General features: G+C 46.3%; 1 protein-coding gene across 1 annotated transcript in view; it reads left to right on the top strand.

Moving 5' to 3' along the window:
- The window catches only part of BANP (BTG3 associated nuclear protein), a 114545-nt gene that overhangs the window by 25696 nt on the left and 75858 nt on the right, over positions 1 to 12991 (top strand). Inside the window, exons 5-7 of the mRNA XM_069026552.1 lie at positions 753 to 875; positions 1579 to 1754; positions 10352 to 10591. Coding sequence (XP_068882653.1) covers positions 753 to 875; positions 1579 to 1754; positions 10352 to 10591 — 539 coding nt within the window. The remainder of the gene's footprint in view (positions 1 to 752; positions 876 to 1578; positions 1755 to 10351; positions 10592 to 12991) is intronic.

Here is a 12991-nt window from a genome sequence, read left to right as displayed (position 1 = left end):
TCTGCATGTGCAGACAGTTGTTTACTTCATATTTACTTTTGTAGTCCAGTGTAAACTTAGCACATCTCGAGTTATTTCCTTCTCCATTGTCATCAGGAGTGATAAGAGGTTTTTCTGATTTCTCACACACTAAATGCTTTTTGGTGTTTGGTTTTAGGTTTTTTTTCATGTGTGAAATGCACACAAGAAGTAGTTGGGTCTTGTTTTTATTTAAAGTTACAGTCTGGCCCCGTTTGCTCTGATGCTTCTTGTGCTGTTCATCTGCCTGCCCTGGAGGACAACAGATGCTCTTTAACCAAACTCATCATCCACTTTTGCAATAAATCCTTTCAAATTCTTTTTTCCTGGGAATTACCTTACTGAAACTGGTGCATTACCATGTAAATTGGCCGCAGTACCTCTGCAAATGCTCCGATTCTCCCAGAAAGAATTTGGTGCAGCTGTGATTTACTGACTTCCCCCTGTGTGTCCTGAATTGATGAATTCCTTATTGCTTCCCCAGGGGTCATGGACCTTTATATAATTCCATTGGAGCCATCCATCCTCTGAAAAAGCTGGAGCACTCGAGGCGGTGCAGGTGTCAAACTCGATGGATTGCCGGCGTCAGCGCTTGATCCGCGCCCGCGATGTCGGGAGAGGGAGTGAGGCCTAGAGGCCTCCCCGAATTATTTAAACCAGAAACCTCTTCATGGATTATTTATCAGCTTTTCTCCTTTACATTGCCATTCCCTCTGTGATTTTTTTTTTTGCAGTGTTGTCCCTCAGACCACAGTGATCCTCAACAACGACCGGCAGAATTCCATCGTGGCCAAGATGGTGGGGCAGGAGGAGCCGCTGAGCAGAGCAGCGGATTCCCTGGAGAACATCCTCAGCAAGTTAGTAGCATTCCCTGGAATCCTCCCTTCATTCCCTCCTTGGGCAGGTCCAGTTTCAAAGGCAATTTGATGGGAAAAACGAGGAATGCTCGAGGTAACAATGAGGGGAAACCTTGAACCTGGGCTTGGATCGTTTCTCTTGCTTCCCTTGTGATGGGAGAGAGCATCCTGGAGGAGCTGGGATTTAAGGAAGGCTTTGCCCTCACTGTGGAGTTTTCCATGGATGCACAATCCCATGGGCACACACCAAAATCCTGTATTTAACCAGCTGAAGAAGGAATGTGCAGTCCAAGGAAAACTTGGACTATCTAAAGCAAATTTTAAGCAAGTGGTACTGCAAGTTCTGGGTAAAAAAGGGCCTTAATTAAAATGGTTTTATAAATTACTTCAATATTTCTTCTGTTCTGCACACAGGGCCTAGACTTTTCCATTGAGGCAGGTGTAGGAAGTTGATACCTAAGATCTTTTATTCCTTCTGCTGTTTTTATGTTGCTGGATAGCTCCGAGTTACACAGGAGCAGAATGGTTTAAAGGGGCTGATTTTATACAACACATTTGGTTTGTGGATTAGTGCTTTTAATTCCCTCCTAACAACGCGCAGGGCCACGAGTTGAACTCGATAAGCCTGGAATTTGGATATTCCATGCTTGCATTCCTGCTGAGGGGTTGTTTCCCCGAGGTCACCTCCGTTCCTTGCCCGCAGCGCGGTGCCCGGGCGCCGGCAGAACACCATCGTGGTGAAGGTGCCCGGCCACGACGACAGCCACAACGAGGACGGCGAGAGCGGCTCCGAGGCCAGCGACTCGGTGTCCAACAGTGGCCAGGTGGGCAGCCAGAGCATCGGCAACAACGTCACCCTCATCACCCTCAACTCCGAAGGTACGCGGGCATCGCCGGGAGGAGAAGAAATGTGGGGAGGGAATGATCTGAGGGACACCTGGAAGATTCCTGCCTCTTGGCGTGGGTCTAAGCTGGAGTTTTTAGGCAGTGATCAGGCAGGAGTGAGGATTTCTGAATCATTTGCTTGCTTTGCCTCCTGAAAATATTTTTGAAGGCATCTGAACCCAGGATTCTTCAATTTTTATAGATGTTCATACAACATAGGAGTTATTAGAAAGAGATTTTGGGTTCTGTCCTGTTTGTTTGGGGTTGTTTCCAAGGGTATTTATTTCTTCTGGGGTCACTGGGGGATTACAGCAGGCTGAGACTGTGAAATTAAATATCAAATGTACTTTTTGTGGAGTCTGTTAATGTTCCTGTATCAGAAATAGTGTGGCCAGCAGGACTCGGGAGGGGATTGTTCCCTGTGCTGGGCACGGCTGAGGCCACATCTGGAGTTCTGGGGTCAGATTTGAGCTCCTCCAAGACAGACAATGAGGGGCTGGAGCGTGTCCAGGGAAGGTAACGGAGCTGAGGAATGGTCTGGAGCACGAGGAGAGGCTGAGGGAGCTGGGAAGCTCCAGCCTGGAGCAAAGGAGGCTCAGGGGGGACCTTGTGGCTCTGCACAAGTCCCTGACAGGAGGGGGCAGCCGGGGGGGTCGGGCTCTGCTCCCAGGGAACAGGGACAGGAGGAGAGGGAACGGCCTCAGGCTGGGCCAGGGGAGGCTCAGGGTGGGCAGCAGCAGGAATTTCCCCATGGAAAGGGCGCTCAGGCCTTGGAAGTGCCCAGGGAGGTTTGGAGTGCCCATCCCTGGAGGTGTCCTAGGAAGGCCTGGATGTGGCACTCAGCGCTCTGGGCTGGGGACAAGGTGGGAACTGGGCACAGGTTGGACTCTGATCCGGAGCTCTTTTCCAACCTCAGTGATTCCAGAATTCTTGCTGCTCTGTCAGCTGTGCCAGGAGCAAAGCTGCCAACATCAGGAGGATGTTTGCTGTATAATTCCCTTTCTGCCTTGGTCTGGCACAGCTTTGCATGATGTTTTACCTGCTGCTGTGCATGTAAATTCTGAAGAAGCACCTAATCCATTAATGTCTGCAGATCTGATTTCCCTCAGACCTTTGGAACAGTCATCCATTAAAAATCTCTGAGATTGATGAATGCTTTGAGGATCAGATCAGTGATGCCCCCTCCACCTGCCCTTGCCCTTGCACGGGAGGGAATTGCTAAGTGACTTCACCTGCAGGATGGCACAAATTCAATTATTAATAAAAGAAGAGATGGAGAGTAACAGGGCTGGTGTGCAGGGAGAGGCAAAGTCACAGCAGCCCTTGGCTTTCATCAGCTGGGACAGAATTCCAGGTGACTCTGAGGGGTGCAGAGGTAAAACCTGCAGGGCTGAGGATGAGGAACCCAGCCCAGGGCTGAGGATGAGGAACCCAGCCCAGGGCTGAGACCACACACCAGGTGTTCAGCACAGCTCCAATCTGTCATCCTGGCTCTGGAAAGCAAAACTAAGCTGTGTTTATAGTTGGGTTTATCTGACTTCGTGGCACTGAGCTGTGGATGTTTTCAGGATTTAGGGAATGGATTTCTGTGGAGGCACTGTTTGCTCTCTGCTGGCTGCTTTCATGTAATCATGATAATTTAAAAATTAGTGTTATTGCCTTTCTATCCTTGAAAAATAATTGTACAGCAGCACTGAGCCCAGTTCCAGTAATGGTGTAGAACAAGGCTGGGTGTTTTGCCGACTGACCACTGTGACTTCATTCCATGTGGTTTTTTTAAAGTCCAGTTAATTTTGGCATGAATGTGTTCTTATTGTGAGTTTTGGAGTGCAGCATCTTCTCACTTCAAACACAGCAGTGCATTTTATTTAATTGTGAACATTCTAATTAGCCTTAAAACCAATGAGCTTTGTACAGTTCAGTGTCTTGTGCAGAACAAAGAGCACAGGAAGAGCTTTTTTAGTTTCACTGATACAGCTTTGGAGTGGGAGAGCCATTAAGTTTTATACACTAAACATGAGGAAGTTTATTTTTATAATGGTTTATTTTATAATGGTTTATTTTATAATGGTTTGTTTTATAATGGTTGCATGGGCTGGATGTGATGGCCCAATTTTCCTCTTCAGTTTTCACACACTGCACTTACACCTTCAGGGCAGTAAGAGAAGGAAAAGCTTGGTCTGTGCAGTTATCTTGAGACTATTTTCCTGTGCTTTCCAGAGTTCTTGTGTATTTATAAAGTTCTGAAGATTCTGAATTGGATTTCCCCACCCTAAAATGCTGCAGGTGGTCTTTAGTGTCCTTCTTGCACAGAACTTCTTTTGTGAATCAATTCTTTAGGCCTTCATAGCTCTGAAGATACTGAATCCTGGAATGGTTTGGGTGGGAAGGGACCTTAAAGCCCATCCAGTTCCAACCCTGGTACCTTCCCCCATCCCAGGCTGCTCCAAGCCCCAATGTCCAGCCTGGCCTTGGGCACTGCCAGGGATCCAGGGGCAGCCCCAGCTGCTCTGGGCACCCTGTGCCAGGGCCTGCCCACCCTCCCAGCCAGGAATTCCTTCCCAATATCCCATCTCTCCCTGCCCTCTGTTAGTTTGAAACCATTCCTTGTCCTGTTCCTCCAGTTTCTGATGCAGAGAATCTCAAGTTGGGAATGTAAACATGTATTTTTGGAGCAGATAAGGGCAGACTGCTCTGCACTGTGTGCTAATTAAAGGATGACTGATATTTTTTCCAGAGAAAACTCCTCAGTCACATTTTGTCTCTTCAACTTGGCATCTGAAGCAGTCATTTGATAATGGCAGCATTAAACATCACTTAGGATTTGCTTTCCAAATGGGAATCCAAGCAGCTCTCTGTACATGGCCCACACTTATCTGTCCACAGGATTTTCCAGTCCAGGGCAGGATCAGATCTCACATGTGGGATGAGCCCTTGGAGCACTTTCCTGCCAAGCTCCTCAGACAGGCACAGTGAGAAGGAACTGGAGCAGAGCAGGAGTGAACCTTTTGTCCCCTAAAACAAAATGATGTGGAGCTGATGTGAAGACACTGATGAGGCTTCAGGACTTGGTAAAGCCAAAGAAAATTATAAAAATTGAATTGCTGTGGGGTTTATTTTCAATTATTGGGAGCCAGCAGATGAACAAGAGTCTCTTGCAGGTGTCTGCCACAGTGATATTTGGAGTTAACACCGGCTCACCTCCACCCAAATAATACAGCGAGGCTTTCAACAAAAAAAAGGGCAAAAGCCAAACTAGAAATCTGATTTTCTGACATGAAACACATTTTCCAAGGTTTTAAAAAGCCCTCTGAGTCCATGGATTTTAATTTTCTGAATTTTATTTGGATCTTTTTTTATCTGAACTTTTAATCTGATTGCATCCTTCCATGAGTCATAAAATAAGGGAATCTCCCTTGGATTTAACCAAAACTGAGGCTTATTCTTGACAAACAAGTGACCTCACTGATGTCGTGCTGAGCCTGAAGAACCTGTGAGTGCAGGGGCTGTTTCCAGACTGTCTCCTGCTCCTGGATCCACAGGGTCCTGGGAGTGAGCTGGGATTGTGTCTCCATCAGCCACAACCTTTGTGTGCTATGGAATATTTACCTGGAGCACCAGATTCTTCTGGATTTAAACTGAAATAGGGCATGGAATCCATCCTGGAATGGATTTCCCAGAGCAGCTGTGGCTGCCCCTAGATCCCTGGAAGTGTCCAAGGCCAGGTTGGATGGGACTTGGAGCAGCCTGGGATGGTGGAAGGTGTTGGGGATTGGATCATCTCCAATGTCCTTTCCAACCCAAACTATTCCATGATTCTGTGATTTTCTTTGATATTCACAAGGAAATGAAACCTTTCTTTCCCCCCACGCAAGAACAGTCAAGTGAAAATCTCCATGTCTGTGTCCAGGCCATGTGTGTTGCTCCTTTTCCAGAATTCCCAGTGTCTGATCTGCATTTTGTGCTGGGAGGAGGTTTTGGAGAACGGCACTTTAAAGCTCTTTAACCTTTCTTTTAGCACAGCTTTCAATGCCACTGCTGCATCTGGAGCTGAATTTACAGCCTGCTTGTCCCTCCCTTCCATTGAATTAATGATTTCTAATTAATAAAGTCAGTGCTCTGGAGTCTCTGCCAATTAATCACAGCCCCTGTGAACTCTTGCTAATTGCCAGGAGCTCATTTAAAAGATCACAGAATCATGGAATAGTTTGGTTTGGAAGGGACCTTGAAGCCCATCTTGTTCCAACCCCTCACATGATGCTGATGTTGAATCTTCTATACATCAGCCAAAATATTACTTAATTTCTCTAGAAGTGGAGGTTTATTTTTGTAGGTTAGGATTTATTTTTTTGGGGTTTATTTGAATTTTTTAAAGATTAATTCATCTTTCTGCCTCTCTGCACCTACCAGCCTTTGCTGCCACTGCCAACTTTGCACCCAGCCTTGAGAGTAAAATAAACACAACTTCTTGGAGTGATGGAATGTGTTAATTCAAGTGTTTCTGTGGGCAGGTGTTTCCTTTTGTTGTCCCTAGTTTTAAAGGAATGACTGACAGCTCCTAGGGAGAGAGCAGAGCTGGCCTTTGCTTTTAGGCTCCCACGTCAGACCAGGGCAGCGTATCCCCATGGAAAAATGTAACAGCTCAGTGGCTGTCACTTCCCTGGGTGGGAGAGCACATCCAGAGCAGCCCCTGTCTGGTTTTTGTTCTCTTGACAGGGCTTTTTCTTGCTGCTGACCCCAGGCTGGCTCCTCCTGTTCCCAGAGAAATCCTCGTTTGCGTGGCAGCCCCCAGCACGTCCCCATACAGGGGGGATGGATGGTCAGCTGTGCTGAGAGATAAATGCACTTAAATGCGGTGAAAAAGGGTCAAAAGCAGCACTGAAAAGCAAACTGGGTTCAGTAGAATGGAGATACAGGCAAATTTTGTGAGGTTGAAAAAAGAACATTGAAGAGGAACTAGAAATTAGTGTGGCATGGAAAGGAGGCTGTGAGGACACAGAGGGAATCTGATAAAGCTGCCAGGACTTTCTGCACTGGAAGTAGAAATGATCAAGAGCCACTTCTGTGATCTAATGTTTGGTGTAAAAAAAGGCAAGGAAGCACCTCTCCTCTCAAAGTGCAGCAGGGTCTTCAGGAAAATTCCCAGGATCACGGAATGGCTGGGGTTGGAAGGGAGCTCTGGAGATCACCCAGCCCAGGCAGGGCACCTGGAGCAGGTGGCACAGGAACACGGCCAGGTGGGTTTGGGATGTCTCCAGACAGGGAGACTCCACACCTTCCCTGGGCAGCTGCTCCAGGGAATGAAGTTCTTCCTCAGGTAATTAAGGACAGAAAAATAGGGCAAATTGAGAAGGCGTGTGATGAACTGAGCTGCAGCTGAGTGTGTGCAGTTGTGCTTCACTGAGCTTAAGGTAAATGTGTCCCTTGACTGTGCTCTTCCTCCCCAGGTCAGATTTATGGATTTTTTGGGAAGTCTTTAAGGAACAGCAGCAGGTGGCTGTGGCTGTGCAGTGCTGGTGGGGTTGGAGTCTGGCTCTTACAGTGGATGCACTAAATAACCCACCTCCCCCAGATTCCATCCATATACCACCTATAAAGCCTGCTACTGCACCCAAAGAACCATTCCAAATACGTTAGAGGGTGTCTGAGTGCTGGGAGGCTCCAGTGATCCCTATTTAGTCTATAGTGTTTATGTATTTAATTGTTCAGAGAGAATTTCCATCCAATTGCCAATCTGCTTTCTCCTTCCTTATCCATTCTCTCTCGTCCACACCACACCAGAGCTTGGGGCATTTGTGCCTCACCCAGAACTGGCTCTGGATTTCCTCTTTTCACCAGATTTTTGGGTGCCAGTCCTGTGTTTGCTCCCTGCAAAGTACCAGATGTGTTGGCAGCCTGGCAGGAATGATTTTGATATCAAATAAGGAATAACTCAGCTTTTGTGCCCTCACTGCAGTGAGGCAGTGGATTCATGGTTAACTTCAGTCATGCTTAATGCAAAATGGTTATAAAATAAATTCCCTTTCTGTTGAAACTTTGAAAGCAGGAGGAAAATGCAAGAGATAATTTAGTGGGGGGATTGTGGTCATAGGTCAGAATAACAAGATAATGTCTTTTTTTCCAGGCTGGGAGCAATAAAAGAACAGTTGCATGTGGTGAAAACAGTATGTTCTGGACTCTGTGCCAGCAGAAAAAAAGAGAGGATTTTGCAAATTGAACAAAATCTTTGGTTCATGTAGGTTAACAACGTTTGTTAAAAAAGTCTGCAGGCAAAAGGTGTTCCATAAGGAAGAAAAATTCCTATATCCAGCAGCAATCCTGTGAGCTTTAGGGAAGTAAGGCTGTGATAGGCCGGAGGATAATTTATTCAGGCTTCCTAGAATTTCTTTGAAAAACGTACACATTGATCCAGAGATGTTTTTGCTTCACCACATCTGCCCAAAGTTTTCTAACCCAGTCCATTTATCTTGAGGAACAGCCTGTTGTTTTCCCTGATAATGGTAACCAGACTTGTGGTGAGGCCAGACACAGTGGCATGCAAAACAAGGCACAATTCATCCAAACCACTTTATTTTTCAGATGGCACCTGGTACTGGGAGCAGAAAGCAGCCAGTGTGACCTGTCCTGGCTTGGGATAAAAAAGAAAGGATCAAATTTAAAAAAAAAATATATATAAACAATTTGCAAGTGTATAAAAAATATATTCAGGACAGGGCATGAAGTTCTGATTTCAGCAGAAAAAAGCTGGAGGGATGAATTGCTACATACATCAATAATAAATATTTTTTCTTGTAATTTACTAAATATAAGAAAGAAATTCCTCCCTTTGAGAGTGGGCAGGCCCTGGCACAGGGTGCCCAGAGCAGCTGGGGCTGCCCCTGGATCCCTGGCAGTGTCCAAGGCCAGGTTGGCCATTGGGGCTTGGAGCAGCCTGGGATGGTGGAAGGTGTCCCTGCCATGGCAGGGGTGGGAGGAGATGAGTTTTAAGGTCCCTTCCAGCCCAAACCATTGCCTGGTTGTGTGTGTGGCTCTGTTGCAGCTGATAATCTGCTGTTGCAGTGATAAATCAGGATTGCACAATCCAACGTTTGCCTCATCCTGTCGTTATTCATCTCTATAAACTCACCCCTGACGTGTGGGGTGACTCAACCCAAAGGTCGTGGTGGAAAAGCAGTTTGGAGTGTTTTGAGCTGCTTTTATGTTATATTTTATTGAGTACTTCTGGCTTGTAGAGTGATAAACCCCAGTGCAGGATTTGGAAAACCAGATGGTGCTTGCTCTGGGTCCTGCTTGGTGTGAAAAGGAGATGCTGCTTGGTCTGAACTCTGTCACCTTCTTTGGGGACTGCAAGGGTAATGGAAACCAGGAACTGGTGACTTTGTCTATACCACAGAGGTCTCCTTTAAGGTCATCTAATGAAAGAAAAGTCCTGTAATTGGATGTTGTTCACGATAAATGACTGTAAAGCTCTCCATGGAAGGCTGAGTGACCCCTGAGTCAGCAAACCTTGTTTTACTCCACAGAGCTGAGTAAACATGGAAATCAAATCCAAATGGTCCGTGTCAGTGGACACTGAAATACTGCTGGAGTGCTTTCTGCCCAGTTCCTATTAGCAGTGTGAGGAATTCTGGAAGTTTGGTTTGTGTCTGGAATGAGAGTCTCATCCTCAGCCCTGTGTTCCATCCTCCACTTGAGTGGGGATTGGTCCTGAGCTCTGTTCCAGTTTCTGGTTAGTCTTGAATCCACTACTTTTGGCATTGCCTGCACAGGTTAATTGAAGTGAGGGCCTAGTATTCCTTTGAATTTAATTTATTTATTTCATTAGATCCCTAGTATTCCTTTTTTCCCCCTGACAATCTGACAAACTGGATAGAAAGAAAAAAGCTTCTTAATGTATTGAGTGTGTCTGTAGGTGGGTATAGCTGTGCTGCTGATGGTCTTATATTTGAATAAGAAGGAAGATGATTAGTGATTGATTAATTATCTTTCTGCTGGGTCTGGTCCTTGGTACAGTGTTATCTAGAAAATAATGCAGCCAGTAAATATAAGGAATAACCCCAAATTCTGATCGGGATCTCTGGCTACATCCTAAATGATTCTCATTGCTTGATGTACTCCTTTTAAATGATTAAACAAGTTCCTGTTCACTATTGATTATCATTTCTTAACTCTATAATCTTGCTTAGCCTTGTTTTAATCTCATGGTTTTGGGGTTGAGGAATAATAAGGTTCAAAGCTATTGGCTGCTTAAAATTTGCTGTGCTTTGAGAATATCCCAGAGGTGCAGTAACGTTCATTTCTAGGGGATGAGAACACTGGGCCTGGAGTGGTTTCTTAATAATAGAGATCTCTGAGGGCAAGTTGGCCATCTGGACTGGCTGCACCAGGTCCTGTGTCGGCCAGAACGCGAATGACAATAATTTTTGGTCACTGTTGGGGTGAATTTGGGTTTCTTTCTCTCAGTAGCCGATGTCGCGAGCCCGCTGTGCTCAGCTGGGAAGCAAACTGGGGGAGATCCATGCAAACTTCAGGAATGCTGGCTGTCTCCTGAGCCTGCCTCTTTGCTCAGGCTGTCCCAATCTGTGTTTCAGAGGATTACCCCAACGGGACGTGGCTGGGTGACGAGAACAACCCCGAGATGCGGGTGCGCTGCCCCATCACGCCCGCGGACATGCTGCACATCAGCACCAACTGCCGCACGGCCGAGAAGATGGCCCTGACCCTCCTGGATTACCTCTTCCACAGGGAGATCCAGGCCATCTCCAACCTCTCGGGCCAGGGGAAGCACGGCAAGAAGCAGCTGGATCCTCTCATGATCTACGGGATTCGCTGTGAGTGAAGCGTGGGAGTTGGGAGGGCGCGGATAAGGCAGAAAGTGACGCGGGAAATGATATTTGAAGAGTGTTTGATGTGTGTGGAGATGTTCTGCTGCCTTCTGCTTGTGAAGGAGGTTTAGGATTTTTAGGAAGAAATCCTAATGGGATGGTTTATTTCACTTGGTGGGTATTCACCAGAAATTCCTCAGCCTTTTATTCTGAATTCTGACTTCTTTGCAACCGCCATCTGTGAGCGCAGTAAATATTGTAGAAATAATAAGTAACACAAATTTCAGCGCTGTTCAGGTGCTCAGACCAGCATGGTCCTGAACCTTCGTTTCTGACTTCCCATTTATGTCTCTTTTTTCAAAAGGCTTGCTCAGATTGTGATGGAAAAAGTTGGCAATGTCAGGATCATAAAATCTGTGGATTCACAGCAGGAATGCACAGGATGCTGATGGATTTCTGTCTGCTCCATGTGCATGAGTCTTTGGATGATTTAAGTTGTTATGGAGCTCTGAACTGATATTACCTGTGTTAAAGGCACAATATTTGTTCATTTAAAAGGAATCAAATGTGGTTTCATATAGAATAAAGGCACAGCCACTGGTTTGAAATGAAAAGAGGAATCTGGACATGTGCATTGTGTTCTGGTGTGGCGACTTCTAGGGAACACATTGAGGACAGCCAAGTCTGTTCCCTGTGCTTTATTTCCAGGAAATCAGGATAACCAGGATTTTGGGAGAAGGTTCTTCTGCCAGGTGGTGGTTGAGCACTGGAATCAGGGAATGGGCACGGCCCAGAGCTCCAGGAGCGTTTGGACAGCGCTCCCAGGGACAGGCTGGGATTGTTGGGGTGTCTGTGCAGGGCCAGGAGCAATCCTTGAACTGGATTCTAATAAACCAGGAGGTCTTGTTGCTCTAAGATTCTTTATAGTCACATTTTGTGTAGGTCACCACTGGACCTGCAGCGGGAATAGTTTGTTCTCCTGGTGAGTTTTGTATGGAATTGGCAATTTGAAACACCAGGTAAGGCTTAAGAACGTGTCAGCAAGGGAATATTTGGGGTGGTGTTTGAAGAACTGGCTGTGTGGTAGTTACAGGGAAGGGAGTGTGTGAACGGTGTTTGATGATGGCAGGAAACATCCTGTTGACCTGCTGTTGTTCCCAGTGGTTTTCAGGCTATTTTGGGGAAACAGAAAACCAAATCTAACCTGCTCAGGTGGCTGCATTAGGGCAATTTTTGCTTCATTATTTACTTGAAGCAGAGGACCTCAGGCTTCTTTTACAAATACATTAAATATGTGTTTTTAAGAGAGATGGTAATTCAAATTAATGCTGCTCTCCAAAGCCTTTTTGTCTGCTGATCTCATCAGTGTCATGTTGTTCCTGTTCTTTTTTAAAACAGGGATTTTTTTGGGAGCTTTTAGAAACACTAAGAAATGGATCTTGCTCCAGTGTTAAAGCAGTTCCCAGGTAGTTCTTTCCCCATCCCTTAAATCTGAGAGCACAAATCACATGGGTCAGTTTGTGACTGGTTGTGGAGGAAGATGAGATGTTTGCCAGTGTGAGCATGGGGAAGGAATGTGTCCATGTGACCAAGGGCTCAAGCTGGGGATTATGTCATTGCTGTGAGGCATTCTGACCATGACGAAATTGGATTATGGAAGTGATCCCTGCAGCTGGAGAAGGTCTGGAATGGCACAGATGTGAGAGCAGGGGATCATGAGCAGCAGTCAGTGTCTGACTCGATGGCATGAGCACGGTTTGGGATCCAGGTATCTGAAACAACTTCATTCCTTCCTAACATTGGCTGGTGTGTTGCTTTCTTTTGGGAGCCAGGCCATTAAAAACCAGGGATTTCTGGCAAAAAGAGACCCTGTGTGGATCTGGCCAGAGATGACTGGTTTGGGTAGTGAAATGTTGATGCTTCTTGAGATTTGCGACTAGCAAGGACAGAGAATCCTGTGGCAACCAGTGAAGAAAACACACGAAAAGTTGATGGAGCAGCAAATTTAACAGTGAGAACAGTGCTCCAGAAATGATGATTTCACTTAATAACCTCATATGTCATCACTGGGAGTAATTAAGTGGGAGTGGAATTGGATTCCAGCAGCCTGGTGAGGAATGTGGAGGACTCAGCTCTCGAGGATGGGATGGTGCCCATGCTCAGCTCAGTGGCAAAACTCCCGCTGAGTTCACGTGTGCCATGATTCCATCCCTGCATTCCCTGACTGGGAAGAGCCCTGCCATCCCATATCCCCTTTCCCAGTCCACACACATCTGGTTTTCATCCATGAAGTGTTGTCCCAGCAAATCGACCCAAACCCGAGTTTCCCTGGCATGGGAACCCCTCAGTGCTGATCCCAACAGTGGGATTTGCTCCTGCTTTGATGCCTTAATTCAAACAGAAATG

This window comes from Aphelocoma coerulescens, chromosome 11 (genome assembly GCF_041296385.1).
Source record: "Aphelocoma coerulescens isolate FSJ_1873_10779 chromosome 11, UR_Acoe_1.0, whole genome shotgun sequence".
Classification (NCBI taxonomy): Eukaryota; Metazoa; Chordata; class Aves; order Passeriformes; family Corvidae; genus Aphelocoma; species Aphelocoma coerulescens.
This window is presented reverse-complemented; position numbering and strand designations above follow the sequence as displayed.